This window comes from Oenanthe melanoleuca, chromosome 18 (assembly GCF_029582105.1).
Source record: "Oenanthe melanoleuca isolate GR-GAL-2019-014 chromosome 18, OMel1.0, whole genome shotgun sequence".
Lineage (NCBI taxonomy): Eukaryota > Metazoa > Chordata > Aves > Passeriformes > Muscicapidae > Oenanthe > Oenanthe melanoleuca.
Window position 1 is genome coordinate 10,753,252 of NC_079351.1, and position 25,230 is coordinate 10,778,481.

General features: G+C 45.0%; 1 protein-coding gene across 1 annotated transcript in view; it reads right to left on the reverse strand.

Annotated features, from left to right (window-relative positions):
• The window catches only part of MYH10 (myosin heavy chain 10), an 84,868-nt gene that overhangs the window by 56,807 nt on the left and 2,831 nt on the right, over nt 1-25,230 (reverse strand). The window contains exon 3 of the mRNA XM_056506117.1: nt 14,527-14,683. Coding sequence (XP_056362092.1) covers nt 14,527-14,683 — 157 coding nt within the window. The remainder of the gene's footprint in view (nt 1-14,526; nt 14,684-25,230) is intronic.

The following is a 25,230-nucleotide window of genomic DNA, read 5'->3' on the forward strand; positions in this document are numbered from 1 at the left end:
CATTCATTACCTGTGCATTTACCATGCAATGCTACTGTGCCACAACACACGAGGCACACTGTAAATGAATTTTCTTACCCAATTAGTACTAGAGAAAATCTACAAGTCCAGAAAGTTGTATTTATTTGTCATTGTCAGAAGTTCCAGCAAGTGCAGCCAAGCTTTTTAACTTTCTCTATCCAGGAGCCTGAATTGACACAGTCCTTATAAAGTCAATTATCTGCACTCAGTTGTCACCCCAAATCCATTTCTCTGTGTCCATCTGGACTCTGAACCTCACAGACCAGAAAGTGGAAGGAAGACAAGAGCAAGCCTCCAGTTTTGCCTTGTGATACTTTTATGATGCTGATGACCAGCTCCAGCATCCAGCAGTGACCTGACAACTCCCAAACCTGCACATGAAGGCTCAGGGTGACGGCCCAAGAAAGAGCTGATCTCCCCAGAGTCACTCTGAAAAGACCTCTGACAAAGTGACCAGTGTGGAAGGGTTATTTGTGGTTGGTTTCTGCAGCTCCTGTCTTCCCCAGATAGCACAAGGTGTCTGCAGGCTGCATTTCAGAGCAGCTGCTTCCCCTCCTCAGGACTGCACCCACATTTCCCTCAGCCTGGTCAAGGGCTGAGCCCCTGGGTGGCTCTTGCCAGATTTGTTCTCTGGGGTGAGGAAGAAGCTCTAAACTCCTCTGAGCAGACTGCAGGGCTTGGCTGATCAGGGGTTAAAGAGCTCACTAATCAAAGATGCTCAGTAAGTCAATCCAGCTCAATCAAGTGAACAGAAGCAGGAGGATGAGGACATTTAAGAGGTAATGAAATAACACCAAGCTCTTAATTTAAGTAACATCATAAGACAACCCTTTGGTTTTAATCACAAACCAAAACAGGCAAATCCCACTGGAATCTACCACTTATGCAGCTTGGATTTAAATATAATCCAAGGTCTTCAAGCTACACTGAAGACCACGACACTGAAGTTGCACAGAAAAGACTTTATACAATATCCCTGATTTGAAAATCAGAGTTAAAGTTATGCAGAGTCTACAAAAAAAAAAAAAAACAAAACAAAAAACCAAACTATTTTCTGCTGATAAAGTAACACTTTCTATAGACTAGGATACCTTTTTGAATAGAAGAATCTGGAAGCATGAAGGCAAAACAACCTGATACCCCAAAAACTTCCAGCTTTAGGCTGGAGCTCCCCTGCTGCTGTAATTCAACTTGAGCAGCTGTTGATGTCTCTGTTTCCTCTGCTCTGTGTCCCATCCCATTCATCCCTTGGAACCAGCAGCTGACTGGGCACATGCACAGTAGCTGATGGAACAGCAAAATTTAGTTTTCAACCAGATCAGCTCCCTGGTGGAGTTTGTACCAGAGCCAGGCAAACACTGGAATCAGCATATGGAAAATGAGAAGCATCTCTTGTGCCAGCTGCTGAGGCTCTGGTCACCCCACAGCCACTGAGAAAAGCACCTTGCCTGGCTCAGGGCAGCTGCAAAGCACTGCCAGCAGAAGGTTCCACCTCTTCCCATCCCCAGGAGTGAATGCCTTCCCCTCCTGCCCCTCTCACCTCCAGCCACTGGCAGGATCTGAGCCCAGGTGAGGATCCCAGCCCAGGGCTGGGAGCAGCAGCCCCATGAAACCCCCACTGCCACCAGGACAAGCCTTGGAGGAGGCCAAGGAGAATTACCAGAACACAGGAAGAATTACCCCTCTAAAAGTCATTTTACCTCTGCTCTCCCCTCCCCAGAGGCATTAGCTCTGGGGACAGCATTGGCAGCTGCTCAAACAAACCTTGTGCTCAGCTGCAAAAGGGTTTTAAAAATCCAGTCAGAAGAGATCCTGATACTATAACAAAATGCAGGAAGTTTGACTGTCAGAACACAAAAACATTTGACTCTACAGCCCCTCATTCACCAAGCTACATCTCCCAAAACAGACTGGGCCTAACAAACCCTCTGTTAACTCCAGGGGAAGGCTCCAGATGTACATTAAACATTTGTTGGGTAACTGGTTCAGGCAGGATGTTCTGAAAAGTTCAACTTCAAAACAGACTCAGTCCACAGAAGAACTGCAGTATTTTAAAAGCAGCTTAATGGCATGACTTTGTTCTGCTCTGGTCAACTGTAGTAATTTATGAACTGATATAATATAGTCAAACAGAAAAGCAAAAATCTGCCTTCAAGTTTGCCACCAAAACTCCAAGGCAGCAACATTTCAAGCACAGGAACTCTCCCACAGAACAGAGTTTACAAACTCACAGATGCCCAGCATCTACAATTAGCTGAGCTCAAATTACCCTTTACTATATTGAATTTTAAGTATTGCAAATGTCCAGATATCTCTCAGGATTTGACTGGGAATGAATGGGAGAAGCTGTTTGGTGCTACCCCTGAATGAACTGCCCAGCCAGAAAGGAACTTTTTGAATTAGCACTCATTCACAGATCTATGGAAACAATTCCACAGGTGCCTTACCTGCTTTCAGCTTTAACCTTTCTCTTTCTTTCTTATCAAACAGTAACTTTTATACAGACACTGACTGTCTCACAATCCCTTTATTTAAGGTAAGAACATGAAATAAGTATACCAAGGTGATAAAAGTTAAATCTGCTTTCCCAACTCAGGAGAGAAAGCAATGGGCTACCACACACCCAGCCAGCAGAAAACCATGCAGAGGAAAAAGGTTCTTATTTGCAGCTTATTATTTGTCCTTCCTCAAATCCAAGCACAAAATTCTTGTGGATCATTCACTTTGGCATAACCTTTCCTTTTCCCTGTCCAGAGCAGTGATCAAATACCAGCCCCATTTCTGGAGAAGACATTTTAGAAAAATCCTGCTTTTTTGGGAGGTGGAGGAGGCAAGTTCTTTGATATTTCTCAGACAGGAGAAATCATTTGCTTTCTAAAAAGAGGCCCTGTGTAGGGGAATGGAGGGCTCTTGTTTATTTGTAGGTGGTGTTTCATCCTCAGGTGCCACAGAGCACATCCCAGGAAAAGCTCCCTGGTGGATGGCCTTGTTTGTTGTGGATGCAGGCTCCAAGCATCTGTTGTGTATGTGCCCTGTGCTGTAGGTGAACAGGCTCAGATATCAATCTACCCAAGGTCATTTAAAAATTGCATTCCTGACAAGTTCTGTGAAAACAGGTCAGTGCCTGGGGGAGGGAGAGCTTCCCACCAGCACAGATTTTGCTGCTGCCAGGGCACTCACAGGACTGGTCCATGAATGCTACACAAGAGGGAAAGCACACAGGTATCCCACAACCTGCCACTCCTCAAGTCCCATTGAAGATGGGAATGCTTTTATTTTCTGTTTTCTTTTTCCTATTTTCCTGCTGGGCTGATAAGCACAGGAAGAGATCTAGTTACAGAGATGAAGCATGACTTTTTAATTTGTGTTTGTCTCTAAAATGTTGCCTGGTTACTCCCTAAACTATCATCAAACACTTAGCACTGTGAAGTGACTTGCAACAAACACCTCTACCCAGAGCCAACAGGAAGAGTGACAGGCACAAGTTTGCTTGCTGGGCACCTACCAGGCCAAAAGTGCCCTGACACGCTCCTGGCACCATGAGATTTCTGGTTATCCTACACTTCACCCCCATGGGCAGCTCACTCCCTCCTCACTGCAGCTTGCAGGAATAAATCAGCATTGTGCCCCCATCAGCCCAGACACTCCAGGGAGCTCTGCAGCAAGCAGGACATTTGCTAATAATATAAAGTTGATATTTCCAATTTTAACACCTAAATTTCACTAAGTTACAACTGTTTAAAGTTTTAAAGGAGCTGAATCTACACATGCCCAAAGCATCCAGCACATCCAGCAGTGCCACAGGAGCTGCCCAGTATCACTGTCAGGTTACCCTGCTTGGGAGGTTTCAGGTGACTAAAGGATGGAAACATCACAGGTATCTCCAAGGAACTGAGCAGGATCATTGCACTATCCTTCCAAAAGCTGAAAGGAACCTCTGGAAGCCAGAAATTCTCAAGAACACTTCAGGAGAGCCATCTCTCTATGTGTACCTTCAAACTATAATTTATTTTTTTATTTCTTGCCTTGTCATCATCAGCTCATTCATACATAGGTCAGGTTTTACATTCAATTCTTATTTCTTTCAAACTGTTGAGCAATGAACTTGCAGAAATTCTCATTCTTTGTCCTCAAAGGTGTAACATTAATTTATTCCAGAGGAAAGATCAAATTCAGGTGCAGACTACTCCTCATGGGTATCCAGTGGTTTTAAGTCTTAGAATAATAATATTTATCAGCTTTGCTTCATCAGTGCTCAGACACTTTTCTCCCAGAACACTGAAACTCAGACATCACTCCATGGGGAATTACATCAACCCTCTCCCTGCAGCCAGCTTCAAAGGCAAATGCAACAGTGCTGCTTTAAATCACTCAGCAGCTCCCAGCTCTGGGTGTTCACCTGGTGTTTCCCACCCAGCCTGAGCCAGGACAGACACAGCCATGGCTCCTGCAGTTTCCTCTGCCTGCCTGAGAACTGTCAGCTCCAGCTGCCACAAACCCTTTCACAAACCAGCATCTCACTCCTGCCTCTTACTGCAGGAGATGCCCAGGTCTAGAGTGAAGGGTCAATGAAACACCTCTTCACTCTAGGTGCTCCTGCTACTTGTAAAATTAAAATAGAAACAGCTTTTATTAAAAAGGGAAAAAAAAAGTGGTTCTGTTCATTCCTCTGGAACATTTGAGATAAATCCCAGCAGCCATGCTCCATTGCTGCTGGCTGAGCACATGAAGTTAATAATTAGCAGTGATACATAGCAGAGGGCACCCAGAGCCAGTCCTGGCTCTCCCTGCCTCTTGTCACAGTGACCCACAGCACTGCATCCAGGGACTTTTACATGTCTGCAGCACACCAGGTGACCACACTCATTATTCCCTCACCCAGCACAGCCCCAGCCTGGGAGGACTCAGCCAAGCTGTGAATTGAGACTATTTTAGAAATCACGAGTGAGGCATTTGAAACATTAGCTTGAAATTCCCCAAATTCCTGAGGAGAATGCTGTGACGTGCTCAGCAGTGCCAGCCAGGGCTGAGTCAGCACAAGAGGACAAAACAAACAGGACTCTGTCCTGCCCACTGCCTGCAACTGGGGGCAGCTTCACCACACCAGGGAAGAACTGGAATTTCATTTTTGATCCCTAATTAAGTTGGAAGAACCTTAAATATGGTTTAGTTTTCACTATCAGTCTTTCACTCCCTTTACTAATGATCATTAAGAGAAGCTTTAGTAGATTTAATTCAGAAATTACAACAGAGCTGCTGTGTTTGTGAACAGCAGTTCGTGCTGCTCCTCTAAATTCCAACAGGTCTGGATTGATTTCCTCAGCCTTTCCCAACGGGGCTGCTGTGATTTAGATGAGCAGAGCACACAAGGCAGCTGCAGCTGGAGAAAACCAGGGGAAACTCCCTGGGCAGTCAGGTGCTCCTGAGCCCACAGTGCCAGCTCAGGGCTGGGCACAGCTTCTGGCCAGCCCACTGCCCAGCCAGGAGCTGGGCACACAGCAGGGCTTCTCAGCTCAGCTGAAGGCAGTGACCACCCAGAGGGAAAACTCCTCTGACTGCCCAGGCCTTGCTCCCAGTGCCCATGGAGCCACCAACACACACAGATCTCTGCCTCCCTGCTTTGTGGCTCCCAAGGAGCTCTCCAGGAGAAATGAAAACCCACACAGCCCATCCCCACACTTAATTTCAGTTCTTATTTGCATTCTGCTTAGCAGTAACCTAAGATTAGTAGAAGCTAGCAAGCCACAGGCTGGACAAGGTTTATTTGGACCACAGAGCACTCAGCACAGCAGTGGTTTCCATTCTCCATCAATCCTGCTTAAGTTATTCTACTTCCCACAGTAGAATAATATTGTTTAGACAAAGATTACACTGGCCACTGAGACAATGATCCAAGGAGCCCTTCAGCTGGAAGATCTGCCATGTAAGCTCACTCATTTAACTTTTGCTCTTCTCCTTTCCAAACAAACAATCAAGCACAAACCACTTAACAAAATGGGCTGGCAACTTTCTCCCCACTGACCTCTTTCCCAAGGTTTGATCATGGCTGAGCCCCAGGAGTTTGGAGAGATGGCAAGTGTGACAGCAGTGACCCAGGGGCAGGGGTTGGTGTGTGCTCAGGCACACACAGGGCACAGAGCCTCACCCACCACCCCACAAAGAAGGCCAGCCATGCACCTTCATGGCAGCCAAACTCTCCTGCAGTTCTCTCATCCATGTATTCTCCACACAGGCTTTAAGCCCCCACTATATGCTGATGTACAGACTATGACAGTTTAGCTCTGCTGTTAAAAAAATTCCTTCTTTTTGCTGTTCTCAACATGTTATCTGCAAATTTCAAGTAATGACTCTGTTCCTGCATAGGAGGAGATGGGTGGAGGAAGCTCATTGCTCCCTGTGCCACTTCAGGTTTAGACTTCTGTTACATCTGACCTGAATTGTCATTTCCTTACTGAACAGTTTTCCTCATTCTAGTTGTTCTTTCAATGTCTCCTGTTCCATTTCCTCTTTGCCCAAAGCAGGGCAGCCCAGGACTGTACAAAGTGCAGATTAAATCACAGAATGGTTTGGGTTGGAATGAGCTTTAGAAATCAGTCACTCCTACCCCTCCATGGCAGGGACACCTCCCACTGTCCCAGCTGCTCCAGCCCCAGTGTCCAGCCTGGCCTTGGGCACTGCCAGGGATCCAGGGGCAGCCACAGCTGCTCTGGGCACCTGTGCCAGGGCCTGCCCACCCTCCCAGGGAGCAATTCCTTCCTAATCTCTAATTTAAACTTCTGTTTTTTCAGTTTAAATCCATTCCCCCATGTCCTGCCACTCCATCCCTTGTCCCTCTCCAGCTCTCTTGGAGCCCCTTTAAGCACTGGTCTCCCCAGAGCCTTTTCTTCTCCAGGCTGAACAACTTCAGGTCTCAGAGCATCATCCTGGTGCCTCCTCTGGCCTGGCTCCAGCAGCTCCACATCCTTCCTGTGCTGGCCCCTGAGCTGGAGGCAGCTCTGCAGGTGGGGTCTCACCTGTGTTTGTGCTGGGATGTACTCTAAGTCTATATATTACAAAAAAATTATATTATTATAGATTGATTATATGTATTATGAAAATAGAGAGAAAATGCATCAAATCTGTGGTAAAAATGTTTCCTAGATTGACCCCTTTTCCACTCACTCCTCACATTTTCTACCTGACAGCTGCATTTAGATGTCCACAGACCCTTCATCCCATCAGCTCCTGCTCAAGCAGCAGCAGCACCAACATCAGCAAGGGAACTCATCTTCCCCAAGATGTTTATGCACAAAAAGCACGGACAGAGGAATGCAGGTTCCAGGGTTTGCAGCAGCAACTCCCAAACCATAAAAAGCACAAAACAATGGGCAAGATTGACCAATCTTTAACCAGTTTTTTTGACCATATGAAGGCCTTCTCTCACACTGCTTACAATTCTCCTTTGGTTAGGATTATTATCAAATTCCTTTTGGAAAGCTGAGTACAGTGGTCTCCAGATTTTGAGTAGGACTCTCAGAGATGGCACCAGTAGCTCACATCTGGCTGCTCTGCTGCCAAATGTTTTTGTCCAGCACAGTCCATCAGCTATTCCACCTCTGAGATTAAGGATTTGGTTCTTGCAGATTTTCTGTCTTCAGCATTTTCCATTTACTAACCCTTCAGGGAATGATTTCGTGCCATCATCCTCAAATTTTCCACAAGAACTTCCCTGAGTAACTTCATAGCAGATATACATAAAGAGGGAGACACCTTTTTTTTCCTGCTTTATCTTCTGCATTTTCCTTCTCCACACCATCTGATGGCTTTACCACCACTTTGCAAAAGCCCTAGAACTGGATGAATTTGAATGCCCCAGGGTGATCAGAAAGACATGAGCTTTTATTCACGTTGCTCTCTGAAACAGATGCACAACACCCTGCAACTCTGAGTCCTTGAGGAAGGCTCACAAAGTCTGCCAGCAATTCCTGAGCAACCAAGTACCTGAGAGCATCAAGCCTGGCCAAGTGAAAGGAGGCTGGAGATATAAAAAATATAAATTGCCAATTTATATCTTGGTGTATTTATATATCAGCAGTTGTGCTGCTGATGTGAGCCTGGGGTCAAAGAAAGAAGCAGGACACCAGCAGCCCTCACCTCTCCCCACTCACTAAGGGGTAAATCCTGCTTGTTGCTTCCTGGCCAAAGGACAACAAAGCAATTTAAGTCAAGAGGAAGGGGGAGGAAAAAGGAGCAAGTGCTGGCCTGGCAGCCATGGCATAGCTGCATTCAGCATTCAGAGGAATGCAGGCAGGAGTGACAAGCCCAGCTTTGTGCACAGCACGCAGCGCCCGGCCCGCCTCGCACGCTGCTCTCCAGATTAGAGCACATTGGAGGTTTTGTTACATCAAGGCATTACTGCTTGTGCCTCTCATCTCCAGGCTTGAGCCAAGCAGGAGCAAATTATCCATTTCACAACTACCTAGAAATAAAAGGAGTTTAATTTAAACTAAAGCTTCAGTGCAGGAGCAGGTGCTGACTGAGTAATCGCACAAAATGATTCATCTCATGAACAATTTCCCAAGTTGGATGCACTTAGTCTTGAATTCCTGTCTGTAGGCACAGTCACAATTCAATTATAAGGTCAGCTTGCATAGCAAGTTTTAAAATTAAAGTCATCTCTGGTTGCTCAGAACATCAACCAAAAAAGCCCATGCAAGTGGCTCATCTATTGCAGCATTTCACTTCAGCAGTGGGAAGAAAGCCAAGGCAGCAAAGAAACTAAAAATTCCTTGTGTAACAATTGTCATTCCTGTCTCATTTGTAAATACAAGAAAGTTACTGAAATTACATAAAAAGAGATGTCAACTTCTAAGCAATTAAGGCTTGAGAGAGAGCTGTTCACTGTAAACATCATCATTCCTAATTAAGTGCCCAACCTTGAGGCTGAACAATAAACAGGGATCCAGTCACATTTTGACACAGAGAAGGACAAAGGTCAGTAAAGAACTAAAATTTTTCCAGCAATAAAAAAAAGTTTAAAGTGCAGTTTCTAGAACTAAATTGTGTAAGTTCAACTGGGCTTTTTCAGTAAGTACTTGTTACTGATGCCATTCCCAGCTGGCCAAGCAAGGTGCAATAATTTCAATCATGACAACTCCCAGCCCCTGAATCACATAGGTTTAACATCAAGAGACAGAACACAAAAGTCAGTGGAAGGAGATGAAATACTGCAAAACAAGTTCAGCTGACAAAAGTATTTATCATTTTACTTCAAATTCAAAAATAATGAGGCAGGAGACTGTTTCAGCACCACAGATTTCAGATTTCTCTGCTTTGTTTCTTGCTTCTCTTTCCTTGCACTCAGCCACTGCATGTGACAATCTTGGAGGTGTACAAGCAATCTGGATGTTAATAGTATTGTCACCTGAGTATTTATATTCCACACCTGCCTGAGTGGACCAAGTGAAACCCCAGAATTCTCAATGTAACAGTAAAGGGATCTATAAATCTTTCACATGACATTTACCAAGCAGCCAGATCTGCTGGGATCATCATCCTGCAGTTTGCAACTTGTTAAAAGGCCTTGGGGACTCTACTGGGAAGTCCAGATGCAATGAAAATACCAAGAACATTAATGGCACATTTATCAGGTTCCATCTGCTCTTCACAACAGAGAACACCAACCATCACTCCCAACTTTTTCAGTCTCGGGACAATTTTTCCCTCTTCCACTTGAAGATTTAATAGATCTTTAAAAGAAAAAAGTTGTCTTATTTTAGTTTCAACTCTTTTCTTCCATATCTGGGGGTGGATATGCCCCCAAGGGAGGATTTAAACCAAGATTAATTACAAATATAGATCAATAAGGTGTTTTTAAGAGAGAAGTATTGCACCTGTAGGCAGTTCTGGCTTCTCCAACACCAAGTGTTCCCTTCCTGTCTTACACTGTTTCCGATAAACCTTCTCTGCAACAGGATTAAAGGCAGGCCTAAAATATCAGTGCTAATTTGGTGCTCATCAAGATGTCCTCAGGGAAACAGGATAAAAAGGAGAGACTAAGCATAATTATACAAGAGTAATATTAATAGGCAAGATGGGCTTTAGCAACAAAAAGTCAACAAGTTTTCCTTAAATATTTCTTCCGAAGCACTTGTGCGTCACTGAATAAAGAGGAACAATAAAACAAAGCCATACTTCCTCTAGAAACCCAGTGGGAAAATTGGAAGGGAAGAAGGAAAAGAGAAAGTCAACTGTGGAAAAAGCACTAGAGAAAAATTTATGAGTGCTGCTTTTGCACAATCAAGTGTCCTTTGCTGGTAAAATACTGTCACAGACTTCTTAGCCCTAGAAAATTCATTTTCATAAAGAAACTCCTAGTCTTTGGCAAATTTTTATGGCCCCTAACTTTTAGCAGGACTGAAGAACACTAGCAAGGCTTGCAAATTGCATAACCAAACAGAATTAAGGTCAGCATGGTCACAGGGATTAGGACAGCAACTCCTTATGATCATGTCAGCTGTTCAGCAATGCTCTGTGGGGCCGGGGCCAGCCCCAGCCCTACCCCACTGCTGGGCTGCTTTCCACTCCATCACCCCTGGGACATGGGTACTCCCTGCTTCACCTTCTCCTTAGGGAAATGAAGGGAAAGTGCAGGAGAAATCCACTAAACCACCTGTGAAGTAACACCCTACTACCACAGCACTTTGAAAAATAATTACTGGGGGAAAGAGAGGGGAAATCCAGTCTGGAAAGCTGAATTGCAGGTTATTATCTTCTGCGGTCAGGCACTGGGTAATGAGTCTTTTCCTGAAGAGAAATCCTGCCTGGCACAGCTAGAATGCAGCCAAGCCTTGCTTGTCTCAAACAAGAGTACCTCCAACTCCATCTTTAATGCAATGCTGCAGCAAAGGCAGGAGAGCCAGCACTGCCTGAGCTTTGCCTTTCCCTGCACAACTGGCCCCAAGTCCCTGCTGCCTCCCAGCTGCCCCACCACTGACCTGCTCATCTGCAACACTCAGCCATGCAGCACAATTCTGCACCTCCCTCTCCTGTGGCAGCTCCCAGAAGCCATTCTGTGTCCCTGGGGAATCCATTCCCCCCCAAACTGGGTGCTCAGAGCTGTTCTGTGTGTCAGAGCTCTTCCCCCAACCCTGTGCCCTCTGTGTTTGGCAAGCACTGACCCACATTCCCAGCCCATTCTTCCCTCCCCAGAGGGCACAGGGAGGGCTGACCTGGGCAGCCAGAGGGGCAGGAGGTCCCCCCAAACGGGAAATTCTTCAGGGGGCCAAGAACAGAGCAGGGTTTGATGGCTGGCAGTCAGCAGTGCTTCCTCACAGACTTTTCCCACCACAGCACACATGGAAAACTGCAGGGATCCATTTGTATCCCCAGTTTAGGAAAATTCAGAGTGTCCCAGCAATGTTTAAGACAAGGAATAACTATGGAGATGCACATGCACCAGTTCTGCTGACTAGAAAATTGTTTGCTTTCATAATCTAAATAGAAATCTCCATTTTCTTATTTAAGCACAAATATTAAACATACAAACCTCAGCAAAGCAGAAACTGGAAGCTGAGCTGTGACTATCCATGCTCTGAATTACAGGAATGAAACCACTAAGAAACTGAGTAACACTTTACTCACTGTGCCCAATTCTTAGCACAGAAAAATTGTGGTTTAAGAAATCAGGTTGCTCAGAGTCACAGCTCAGGTCCAGCTATCCTGTTACTCACAGTAAACAGCTCACAAACACCTGGAAATGAGTAGTTTGTGATTAGCTGCAAGGAAAACAAACATGATTATGCTGCACAAAATACCACTGAACAGGCCAGGAAAATCCAGCCAACCACCTTCATTAATCTAAATTAGTGGCCAGGATATTTCTATTAGGTGAAGGTCATATTCTCCAAAGGAATTGCATTCCTATGGTTTCAATTTCAGGTTTGAATCCTAATAATTAAACTTCAGACGTCAAATACTGGAAACACAGCAGTCATCCATATCAAAAGAAACCTATGGATGTGCTGTAACAGCAGAAGCATGACTTGCAATAGTACTGGAAAAACTCCTCTCCCCAGCCCTCTCTGCCATCCCAGCTCTATCTCCCACAGCAGCTACGTGCACAGACACAGACAGGAACTGCAGAACAACACTTTTACAAGTATGTGTCAGTAACTTATCAGCAAAAGCATCCTGGCCAAGGATTCTGCTGCAAATAAATGCTTGCAGAGACCTCTGATGATTAATCTGAAGCATTTTGATTAAGCCAGCTAGTTCTTGGTTAGAGACATATTTCTACCAGCCAAAACTTTCTGACACATTTTCTGTTTCATTATGTCAGCTAAAACACAAGGCAGAGTTAGAAGATTAAAGACATTTTGCACATTGTGTTAAATACTTGATAGGGAAAACCTATCCTCACCAAACCCTGGGCACACTCAGTAGCTGACCTTGTGTTGCCACTGATAACCAGAAAACAAATGGAATAATGTAATAATCTGCAACTGTTAAGACAAATATTATTTGGTGCTCTACAAAACCTTGGTTGTTGTAATTGCAAGTTTTATTTCTATGGAGACAAAGTCAGTTCCCTGCAGTGTGTCTCTGCATCAGGGCCCACCCCAAGGCCCTGGAAGCACAGAAGCAGCAGGGTCAGTGCCAGAGCTCCCCACTCCACCTGACACACACTCACTGCTCACCCCCACCACACTAATGCCTGTCCTGGAGCTTTTATTTATCCCTGCAATGGAGGTGTGCAGACAAACCTCCCATGGGAAATTCACTAACTCCTGCAAAGGCTTCCTAAAATAAACAGGGAGTGGCTCCATACAGGTGAAGGCAACACAGAAACACAGATTTAGTTACCCTTAAACAAGTTATTCCCTAAATAATGGATCCCATTGCACAGGTTTATTCCAAGCTGTGCCTCCATGTGTTCAAAAGAGAACTCAGACTTTCAAAATCCAAAAGCAAGCAAGCACAGAGAAATTTGATACAAGATATAAACCTCCATGCATCAGAAGGATAGAAAAGAGGACTGTAACCAAACATACACCACCACCTGCATTTTTTTTATTCCATCTTCCAAAAATAGCAACATTTGTCCATGTAGCAAGATCTCCAGAGATACAAATCAGTACCAGCAGGGTATGTGAGCAAATATATGGAGCACCCAGAGTGTGGTAGCTGCTGACATTGACTTACTTTATTAGAGGACATTTGTCTCAAGAACATTTCAGTGTATTCTTGAGACCATTTCAAGAGGTGCTTTCAGATCGGGAAGCACTTAATCACAATCCACTTGAGACTGCTACAATAAACTCCTTAAAATAAATCTTAAGGTTTGCTCTGCTATTATTCCACATGGACTTAGTAGGAGTCCTCTGACCCGGCCTGTTAGAGGCTGTTGCTCTGGTCAAGAAGTCAGTGGGTTTTTTTCACAAAAACACATGAAAACAGAGTCCCAAATATCCACTGGGAAGCAGAACTCTTGGTGGCCCCAATTTGCTGCTCTTCCCCTGCCTGTCCCTGCATCACCCCACTCTGCTGGCACAGTTCTCCTGAGGTGAAAGGACACTCAGCAACCTGTAGTTGATTATTAAGCAGCCCTAAAGACAAAGTCACTATTCAAGAAACAAAGACTTGTGTGATTTATTTAAAGACATCAAATGTCTAAAAAAGTAGTTAACATTTAAATGGTTGGTTAACCTGGTAGCAGAAAGAGCTTCCCTTCAGTTTGTGTGAAGTAGGTCAGACAGCTTTTCCCCTCCCTCCAGTCCATCCTCAGCTACAGCACAACCCACAGCAAGGTGTGCACACCTGGCTCTTGGTTACACACACCTGGCTGGATACAACATGCTGCTGTCCCCACATCTTTAACAGCCTCCTAAATATGAGCCAATATTGGATAGAATAAGCTGTGCTTCCCAAATACTGTGTCAGAAATGCAACTGTGCAAGTTCAAGAGCACGTGTTCATTTCAACAAATTTGTAGCACATCAGATTCAGTCCTCATGTTTGTCCAGAACAAAATCAAAACATGAGCCCTCCATGAACACACTCTATTCTACTACAGACATACATCAGTTAGGAGACAAAAAAATAAATTCCTCCAGGTTAAGTATTTCCCTGACCTCTTTTTCAACTCAGACACACCATTGTTCCATTGTCACCTCAGATTATTTGTCAGCTTCCAAAATGCCAACATCTTTATAACATTGCCTTTTCAGCCTCACTCTTCTGCTCTTCTTCATCCAGAGCCAGTACACAGCATCTTTTAACATGCAACTTAGCTCCTCTTTTTTTTTTTTTTTTTTTTTAAAAAAAAAAAAGTATTTCTGACACAACTTCCAGAGCACCAATGGCCGGCATAGCTGTGCTGTGTTACTTTGCTGCTGCGCCTCAGCAAGTACATTTCTCTCCCCCTCTTTAAAATTCTGATTCCACAGAGCTGGATAGGAAAAGCCCAAGCTGCAGGTGCACTGAGGAGTGGCCAGGCAGCTGTTAAACCCCAGGATCTGTCCTTACCTTGCAGCATGCACCTGTAGGCAGACTCGGATATGGCGTAAATGTGCGGTGGCATCTCGTGGCGCTTCTTGCCCCTGTACATCTCAATAATGTTCTCTGAATAAATTGGGAGGTTCTTGTAAGGATTTATGACTACACAGAACAGCCCTGAATAGGTCTGGAAGAAGAAAAAAATAAACATTTCTGTCAGTAAACAATACTGAAATAAAGTTGTAAAGAACAGAAAGCCTTTTCACAGGTTCTATAACATTTATCTTAAAACAAAATTGAGGTGCTTTTTGTAGAGTAACTCAAAGTGCATGCTATATTCAAATTATTGGTTTTTAGCTCTCTTAAAAGGCTCTTTAATTACCTGCATAAAAAGTAATTTAAAGATAATAAGTGTAGGGAAATTTGAAGAGGAGTATCTGATCTCTTTCCCACAGACATTTAAATCTCTCTTCCGTTTGCCAAGTTCCAGCTTTATGGACACCTTTTGATCTTCAACTCCTTCAGTAAAATGTGCATTCCAAGTTATTTTCATTTTGAAGGAACTGATAATATCCATTGCTCTGGTAAATAATCTAGCTGAAGGAGGAGCCTATTTCAGACCATCATTATTTCTGCTATCCTGTTATTGTTTCATAACTCCCCATCTGTCTGTCTTTCCTGCTCATTCCCTTCCAATCCCACAGTGGGGTCATTCCCAGCCCTGCTGGCCCTACAGATGTTTCACACTCTGCTTTCAGAGCTGACACTCCACTACCAGAATATCAAGGAGCCAGCTCCAATTGTGCATTGCTGATTTCACTGACTTTTCTGTTTAGCCAACATGCCTCAAGTGTCACAGGGTTGAGCCCCCACTGGAGCAATGCCCACGGGGCTGCATTTCCCTGTGATCCAAGCACCACAGGCTCCTCCTGAGCTCCATCCCTGCTCCCCAGCAGCTCTCCCAAGGGAGTTATGGCAGAAGCAGCAGCACACTGGGTTATGAGGGAGGGACAGATGAGCCTGGCCTGGCTCAGGATCAGAGGCTGAGCTCAGACAGACACTGCTGCCTGCACACAGCACAGCTCTCCGGGGAGTTCCCTGCCCAAGGAATCTGGTTGGCTCCAGCCCTTTCAGCAGCAGCCACAACTGACTGCTTTTAAGAAAACAAGAATCTCTCCATTCACTGCTATCTCCTCACATGCTTGCACAGTGTGTTCCCTTTGGTCACTACTGAAATTCCCAGCTTTACCAGCTCAGGAAGTAAGCAAGAGAAACCAGGTTTGGCAGAAATAGGAGGTATCTCTGTGAATGTAAGGAAAACCACATTTCTTACCTTTGGAGGTTGAGAAAAAGAATGGGGAGAATAAGCAGAAAGCATTAACAGCTTTTGAGAGCCCAGAGTATTGAGCAGATCACTCAGGATATAACATTTGTCCACTTTAAAATATTTCTGCTACATTGGTATGAACACAGTAGCTGACAGTCCCTATCTGCCCTTTTTTTTTTTTCCTTTTACAAGTATAAAATATTTTATTTGGATTAAAAAGTGCCTCCTTGTTCTTTCTCCACCTCCACCAGCTTTTGGAAAGACAGGCAGAAGGTGTTCTCTGAACTGAGTCCAAGAGCACCATCAGCAAAGAAAAAGAACTTGGTTTGAAGCCAGATATCCTGACATGGGGACATCTTATGTCCTTGCAGTAAAATGCTCCCTCTGCTTTGGTCAGATCTGCTGGATGATAACTGCAGGGTCTTACCACCTAAACAAGGTATTTATTTCTCAAGAGAAAGGAAACAGATCTTATCAAGGCAACTGACCCAAGCATAAAGAACAACTTATCAGTCATTAACTCAACATAACATGGGGCTGTTGGCAAGTGGGCAGCTCCTCCCCAGCCTCCTTTCCTATCACTGTCCCTCTTGCCAGCATCAGTGCTCTTGCCCTCACTGACTGACTGCAGACAAATGCAAACAGAACCAGCTGGAAACAGCAGCATCTCCCTGCCCAAACTCATTCATGGCCACTGGTGAGACTGGGAGGGAGGGGAACAGGACAGTTGTTTCAACAGCTTGGTACAACCACCCAAGGAGCCAATGAACTCCTAACAGGGGCACACATTCCCAGCCACCTTCCAGTGCTCAGCTGAGGTCACCCACATCCATCTGTCACCACCACCAGTGACATGGAGGCTCTGGGAACTGCCACAAGCCCAGCTTCAAATGAGGCTTCAAACGAGGGTAACCAGAAGAAAGAACACATTTGCCAAGCCCAGCACAGAGCCACAGCTCAGAACCACAGAGCAGCACCTCCCCTGTGCTCCTACAGCAGGCACAGCTCGGGAGAGAGCTGGTCATTGACTGCAGGGCCTGGCACAGCACTTCCCAGAGGCAGAGTCCACCCCAGAGCCACCCCAGCACAGCTCTGAGCAGTGCCAGGGCACAAAAGGTGCTGAGGCCAGCAGGGCTCTGCCCTCTGCAAGGGCTCTGCCCGCTCACCCAGCAGCACTCTGAGCCTTGCTCTGCTTCTTCTCCACTCAGCTTCAGAGATTTGCAATTTTCCTCCCTGGGCTGCTGTTCCTCACCTGAGCAAGGACAGAACTCCCAAACCAGAGGATGGTTAAGCTGTAAGGGAATAACTGCAAAACCCACCTACATTGGTCACCCTCTTTCAGCAGCAATACCTTAATTTCTCTGCAAGTTCATCCAAAACTTTGACTTTGTTTTGGCATTTTATGTTCCCAAAGGAAAGCTGTTGTTTTTTCCCCAGAATCACTGCCCTTCACCAGACATAAAGAAATCGATCTGGTAAATAATTAAAAAATATCTGGGATATATGCTGGGATAAAACAGTTCTTTGATGATGATCTCCTCTCCCCAGTAGCTTTGGCATCTTTAGTTTATTTCCCCAGCACAGACATGGAGTAAATATTACTATTTAGCTACATAAAGAATTAATAACCTAGAAAAACAAGTTTAACAATCCTTCAGACCTCTGTTGATAATACCTAATGTGAAGCCTTTCCAGGCTGTCTCCTGAAGCAGTGGTTGGATGAACCTGTGAACCTGGAAGGACCAGAACAAGCAAAGCCCAACACAACCAATCCAGAGAATACCAATAAATATCTGAAAAGGGTAAATTGAAGCTCTATATTGAACAGGGGCAAATTAGAAGTCATAAAGCACAAAATTCTACATTTTGCCAGTGCTGGGGTTCATTTATTTGAAACTAAATTTAAAGGAGAGGCTCTTATCACAGACCATTCCCTCTGTACCATGACAGCTCTTTGCATGCAGCACCTTGAACTCCAACACCTTGATTTTCCTGAGTAGGTTACCCAGTTCACTCTCCTGCTGCTTCCCCAAAGAATTTCAAAATGAGACCTTTCTCAAACCAGCACCACCCTGCACAGCCTTCATTTATTCACAGGAAGATGGAACTGAATTTTCCCAATTTCCTGACTGTCATCTATTGCAGAAAGCAATATATGAACATATTGGTGGGCTGTCTTCATGGCTTGGCAGGCAGAGAAACACAGAAAGGATGCTTTTAATGAGCCAAATTTAATTGAGAGGGAGGCAAATGGTACCAAAATCTCTCACAGCTGTTTTATAACTGCAAGTCTCACAATGCATCACTGTGCCTAAAAAAGCAGGAAAGGACTTTGTGCATGGAAACCAAACACATTAAAAGTAGAGATTGTTTAAAACCCCTCAAAAAAGCTTCTTGGTGAGCAGCCACAGGAGGAATTATCAGGAATACACACACATCTGCTTAACAAATGGACATCCCATTATATGAACTCTATCCTGCAGCATTTGGACTCTGATGGAATTGTCAGGTGGGAATGAGAGCTGGGATCACTGTGAGCTCCAGTAACAGCCCAGTCTGGATGGAGAAGCAGCCTTCATCCATTTTTCAGCTGACAGAGGTGGATGTGCACACCAAGAATTGAAAGGCAAGCAAAGATGCTGATTCACCTTGAGCTGATGGATCAGCTGTTTGAACACATTCCTGCTTTAGCCAGGAACAGAGAGCATCAACTCACAGCCATAGGACACCCTGGAATGCACCCTCCAGGCAGGGCTCCAGGCACAAACAGTAAAGGAGAGCTCTGACAGAGAGCTTGGTTATACAAGCTCCCCTTCAGGACACTAAAAGTGCAGTTTGAAGGTTTCCAGATGCTTCCAGCCTGTATCCAGTAGTTTATCATGTAGTAATGGGGGTTCTGCTAAGCTGTCCCAACCTACAGAGTTCAGGGTCCTGGAACTGGCCCGTTTCAAACTCCATTCCATCCCTCCATCCTGGGAGGGAGGTGGGTGGGAGTGAACTGGCAAGCAGGGTGAGTTATTCCCAGGGAAAACACTTGGGAGTTCAGGCTCCTCATCTGGAATGTGGCTTTCATGGCCTGTCTTCCCTTAAAACCACATCAGCCTGTCCCTGTCATACTCACATGGAGTTCAGGGTAGAGAGCCTGGTGCTACCCTTGGATTAGCAGTTCCTGAAGCCAGGAACAAGCTGTTGTGGCTGCTGGGTTGGTCTCTTCTGCTATGCCATTGAAAGGCCTCTTTAAAGCATCATTTGAATGTACATTAGATGCTCTGGTCCTGCCAGAGCACCTTAGAAAAGGCACTCAGACTCAAAAGTTTCCTGACCCACTGAGTGGGAAAGGTGCCATTTATCCCAGAACTGTCCAGATGTTCACCTGCACTCACCACTCACAGGCTCAACGTTTATCTCCAACTCTTCAAATATACAAAGTGACAGATTCACTCTATTACTACATCAGTAATTAAGCTGAAGTAAGCATCTAGATAGCTCTCATTATTACTGAAACAGAAAGCAGCCATTCCCAGCCCAGCAAGCAATACATGTTTTAAGCAGTATCTTTGCCTGGTTTCAATTCCTGAGGTTACAGATTCACCTTTCACACTCCAAGACCTTCTGAATTCCCTGAGCTAGACATGGTTTTCTTCACAGAGCACCTTTTCTCCCTGAAATTATCCAATTCAAGCCTTAAGGAAGGGCAGGCAGCCCTTCAGCCTCAGAGGGGATGAAGGTGAGGCTGTGCCCAGGGAATTGGAATCAAACATTGGAATCAAAGGGTGATTAACAAGGGTAAGGAAAGCCTGGGTAGATCAGGTCAGAGAGGCTGGGGGATGACAGCCACAGATTTACTCAGGGCAGCTCAGGAGGAGAATGGGAAAGGGAAGGAGCACAGCACATACACCAGCTACAAATGGAAAAGCTCAGCCCACAGGACAGATGTGAATTCACACTTGTCTGTGAATGTCCTCCACAGCTGGAGCTGAGCAGAGGCTCAGCAGTGCTGAATCCTCATATTCCCAGCCTGCAGGTGATGTCTTCAGAGAGAAATCCCCCCTGAGCCCAGCAGTACCTGGCTTCTCCTCTCATACTCAGGGTCACAGCCTGGGCTCACTAGTGCCTCAGCCACAGCAACTGCTCAGAGCTAAAACATGAGCTGAGCTTGCACCAGAGGAGTGCTAATATCCTTCCACAAGGCTCTGGAGAGCTGCATGTCAGAGCCTGACTGCTCCACACACAGCTTCACAGCACTTCTGACACAGGCACAGGGCTGGAGGGGTGTCCTGCAACACAAGGCACTCACCTGAGCACTTGGACAGGAGTGAACAATACAAATTGCTGCTCCTTTTCACATTCTTAATCCACCCTTTTTAATAGAACCACAGAGTTTGACAAGAACAAGCACTTTTTCATACCTCTGCTTGCCTGATTCACTTCCTTGAAGTCCCTCAGACACTTCTAACCCTGCACAGAGTTCCCTCAACTTGATCATATTTATGAATCTTCCAAAAACATAGTCAATATAAAAAAAGGTCTTGTAACACATGCTGGGTATTAGATCCAGTGACTGGTTTGTGGTAGGAAAAAGACAGAATTAAGTAACAAACTCCATTTCTTGTAGGTTTCTTTTAATATCAATCTTTGACACTCAGTAACATGAAACATTCCCTACTGGACCAGTAGGAAAATTAAAGAAAATAGAATAGAGATGCTTATATAATACCACAGAGTGTTCTAGGTTACACTCAGGTCTCACAGGAGGCAGCAGCTTAACAGAAGGAACAGCTTAAAGGCAGTTCCTCCAGTGCAGGGCTGGAAGAGCTACCACCCACATCAGGCTCTGGAACTGGGGACTATGGCATAGCTCTCATTCCTTCCCTCTTCTATTCCAATAAAGTGGAAAGTGCATTCAAAAATGAAATAACAGGGCTGCAGACCCATTACAGAGGTAACACTTGCAATTATCAACAAACACCTGCTGCAGTATTTTACTTGCACAATAGTGAGCACATTTTCTACTCCACTGGAGGAAAGAAAACCCAGCAGCCCTGTGCCAGGAGAGCAGAACCAGCAGGAGGCTTCCAGGAACTCTAAGCCTCACGTAAACAGCTTCCAATGCTTTTTCAAAAGTCTTGGCTTAAAAAAACATGGGGGAGTGGGCAGGGAAGATAATGCACAGTGCACTGCAGTTTGGGGGATTCTGAAGCTGAATCTGAACCTTTCCTCAAGGAACATCAAACCAAATCAGCTCTAACTTGACTTTCCCCACAGCACACACCCCATGGGTACCTGGCCCCACCTGCCACTCCCTACCTGAGCCCCCAAACGTAGCCCAGGGGCTCCCCAACACCCCCCAGCAGTCACAAGAGGCCATCTGGACACTGGCACAGAGTCAAGCCTTTGAGAAATTCTGTTCATTTTAATCCTTCTGCCTGAAGGAGGTCAGGAAGCAGTTAAGGAGTAGCTGCAATGATTGATGGGGGTACCAGAAAGCCACACAACCAGCTGTGGGCAAGAGCCTTCCTCCAGGAAAGCTGGGCCTACATCACAGGTGGCAACAGCAACATTTTTTAAAATAAATCACTATAAAGCCCACTGAATTTGGAATACCCTGGTTTTTAATTAAACTCTGTTTGAGTGAGCAATTCCTTCATCCCATTCTACTGCAGTGAGTACAGGAGTGGGAACTTCTGACTGCACAACAGACTGCTGGTCCTACCAGAGCATCTCAGAAAAGGCACTCAGACTCAAAAGTTTACAGACCCACCGAGTGGGAAAGATGCCATTTATCCCAGAAGTGTTCAGATCTTCACCTGCACCCACCAGTCAGACCAGTAAAACACAGCCATCTGCAGCTCAGGTGCTGGGTTCCCTGGAACATCAGAACCTGTACAGTCATGGGAGACACACTGGGTTTGACAGAACATTTCTGTCCACGAGTGGTACATAAGGTGATGCTTCTAAATTTAAAATACACTTTAAAAGTGGGATTGAAGAGTTTCTTGCCATCAAAGGAGCTTTAAATTGCTGGCTAAAGTGTCACCCAGCCCTGACTTAGAAGCACTAACAGCACTTATTCATTCCAATTCCAGCCAGGGTTTGCAATATCAAGAACAAGCAGCTTTCTATGGAAGTAGGAGTGAGGTATTTGCATCCCTGATCCATGCAATTACCTGCATTTTCATCAACAGAAGTGCTGTTCATACTTTAAGTCTGGCTGGATGGGGCCTCTGAGCCACGTGCTCTGGTGGAAGGTGTCCCTTCCATGGCAGGGGCAGGAACAAGATGAGCTTTAAGATCTCTTCCAAGCCAATCCACTCTGGTGTTTTATGACTTCAAAACACTACAAAACTTACAACCAGAATGCTGCTTAACAAAGCATTGCAACATTCTTTAGAGTCATTAGGAGCCACTTTGCTTTTTGCAGCTCTAAAAGTGGTATAGTGTTAAAATTTGTATTGAGTTTAAAAGGAAAAGAGTCATCTTGCTCTTAAAGTGAATTAAAAAAAAAAGAAAAAAAAAAGACTAACATGACAAGTCTGGAAGGTGGTTCATGAAAAACCCCAAATCCCACAAAGGGAAAGTTACTGGAGCAGTAATCTTGTCTATCACACCTTGTGACAAAGAATGAAGTGTGGAATGAAAAAGCAGCATGCAGGGCTGAGGGACCCTCACCAGCCACTCTTCCCAGTGGATTTCACTTCTCCACCTCATTGTCTGATTCAAATCCCCCCATGAAATCTTATTTTACAGACACAACTTGAGCACACACCAAACTCTAGGACTGATATCTAGAAGGCTCACAGTGGCATTTTACATGCAGATCTTTATTCTTAAAGATGTTTCCTCATCCAGGGTACAGGCCTCAGTGACCCAAGACCTCTGAGAGAACTACTCCTTTCTTAAACCAACACCCCCAGAAAGTCACCTGGAACTCAGTTCACAGCATAAGGATATTCAAGAACCACCATAAAACCAGTCTGAGCAAAATCATGTTTATTCCAGATCTTCAAAGGATCTCCTCAGCCTGTGGGTATTCCCTGGGTGCCCTCCCAGTGAACCACCTCCAGCTCCTGATCTGCAGCTGAAGGATGTCACTAATGCAGCCAGAAGCCAGGATTAAAGCTGGCCACTCCAAAGCAGGGCAGCCACAACAGTTGTTTTGAAGCTGGAGAATCAAGTTCACAAGCATTTACAGGAACCAAAACCCACTCCAGCAGGATATGAAGGATCAATTTAGAGCATTAGTGACTCAAATGATATGTAAGAAGCATTGATATCCCTAGAAAAGCACAGGATTTGGGGAAGTTCAGCTATGAAACACAAAGGAGAGTGAAAATTCCAAGCAAAGGCAGAAGCAATGAAAAAACAACTAAACTACCTGCTGTAGGTGGCTGCACCTTCACAGAACCAGCACTTACACACCAAATAAACCTTGTGGCAACCAATGGAATAGATTACATTAAAAATGGAGCAAGAAATTAAAGTTACTTCATCTCCAAAGCAAACTGGGATCACCATAATTTACACTCCAACCACCCTTCCCAGCAGTTTTTGTTCAAGTCCTGCCCCTTTTCACATTCTGTGCTGCCATGAGCAGAGCCCAGAGAGACAGGACCAAGCACTGATACCAAGCACTGACATCATGCCTCTAGGAGCCCCTGATGTTCCATGTTCTCCCCTTGTGCTCACTCCCACAGCTCAGCAGTGATGCTCAGAGCCTGAGATCATGGCACTTGGCAGGCATCAGAGATGCTGCAAGTTCCAGAACCTGCTGGCCATCCCTACTTGGATGTTACATGAAACTCTTGGAAGTGAGCATCACTGGCCAGGTCACTCTGGGCTTTAGTCAGCCTCCCTCTTCCTGCAGCAGCGTCATCTGGACAGGAGATCACAGAGATCACAGACAGGTGACTGGACCCACCAGCCAAATCCCTCAGCTCATTTGTTTCCTTTCTAGGGATTGAAAGCAAACATGTGTCTACTCCAGTTGACATTCTTGCATCTTCCACTTCCTAGAAAGGCAACACTCCATGCTGCCTGTTGGTAAATTCCAGGACATCGAATTCCTGCACCTCACCTGCTTGAGGCCAACACCAAAATATGCAATTTTCATGTGGTTATTATGGGAGTTCTATTCAGAAATCAAAACAGACCCTTAACCAGCTCCTCTCCTGTTCTGTTTGCACTAGAGCTTGCTGTGACATTTAAGGCCTGCAGGCTTTTAACCTTCATAATGAAACAGGGCTATAAAAGTGGTAATGAATTTCCTAACAGCCATAATTAGGATTGATACACAGACTGACAACTTTTGACCTATCAACCTGTTTACTTTTAGTTTTCAATCCAGTTCCCATTAATTATCCAATTAGTTTCTTTATGCAGTAATCATTCCAGAAGTATTTTTCACCCAGCTCTGCTGTGAGCACCTTGGTGTAAAGGCCTTAGAAAAGGAAGCTGACAAAGACACACAAATACAAAAAAAAAAAACCACTTTGTAGTTGTATATGATTTTTAATAAGTCCAAATATCATCAAGAGTCAAGCTAAAAATGTACCCCCTAATCCCCAGATGGAGGGGAAAATGAGCCAACTATCAGGACTAAATAAAATGGATTTCAGCTTTAAGTGTTTATAAAGTGAACCAAGCATTTAAGCAGATGTTCCAGTGTCTTTTGAGACAGAAAGCCTCCTTGTAGCCGTTCCTGACTCCCTGACCCAACAAGTCACTGTGCAATCAGTCTGCCAAGAGAGCAGGAGCTGCTCCCAACTGCAGGCACAGACAGAGCCCAAGGGAGGAGCAGGGTCAGACACAGCACCAAGGGCGCTGGGATTCCCAGCTCCAGAGCAAGATGGTGATAAGCCAGATGTTCAATTAGTGCTTCAAAACCACTGGAAAAAAAAAAGCTTTATCTTATTGGTTTATTTTAAGCACTTGAACACATCTCTTCCTGCCCACTAGGCTGATATTCAGCTCCAAAACGACATTTTGCACTCCCAGTACTCTCAAACTTCATCTTTTAAATACCAGCAGAGTTTCTTATTGTCATTTTTAGCATGCAGCAAGTTAAAACAAAAGAAGTGCTCATTCACACAAGCAGTTAAACACAGCAATCCAGCAAAGTGAGGGTTTGTCACCTCCCTCAGCTCAAGGAAGCCACTTGCCACTGCTCACTGGATCAATTCTGCAGGAGACAAGTGCTCCAAGGAGCAGCACCAGCAAAGCTCCCCAAGCTGCCATTTCACATTCTGTGGCTGAAAGATGCTCACTGAATTGTACTATTTGTTATATGGCAGAGTTCTCAACCTGCACACAGCATGGAAGAAGACTTTGGAGTAATGTAAATGCTGGGGATACAAAGTACCTAGGCTGCCAAATCAAAGACAAGACCTACTCTAACAGCAGGAAAGAAT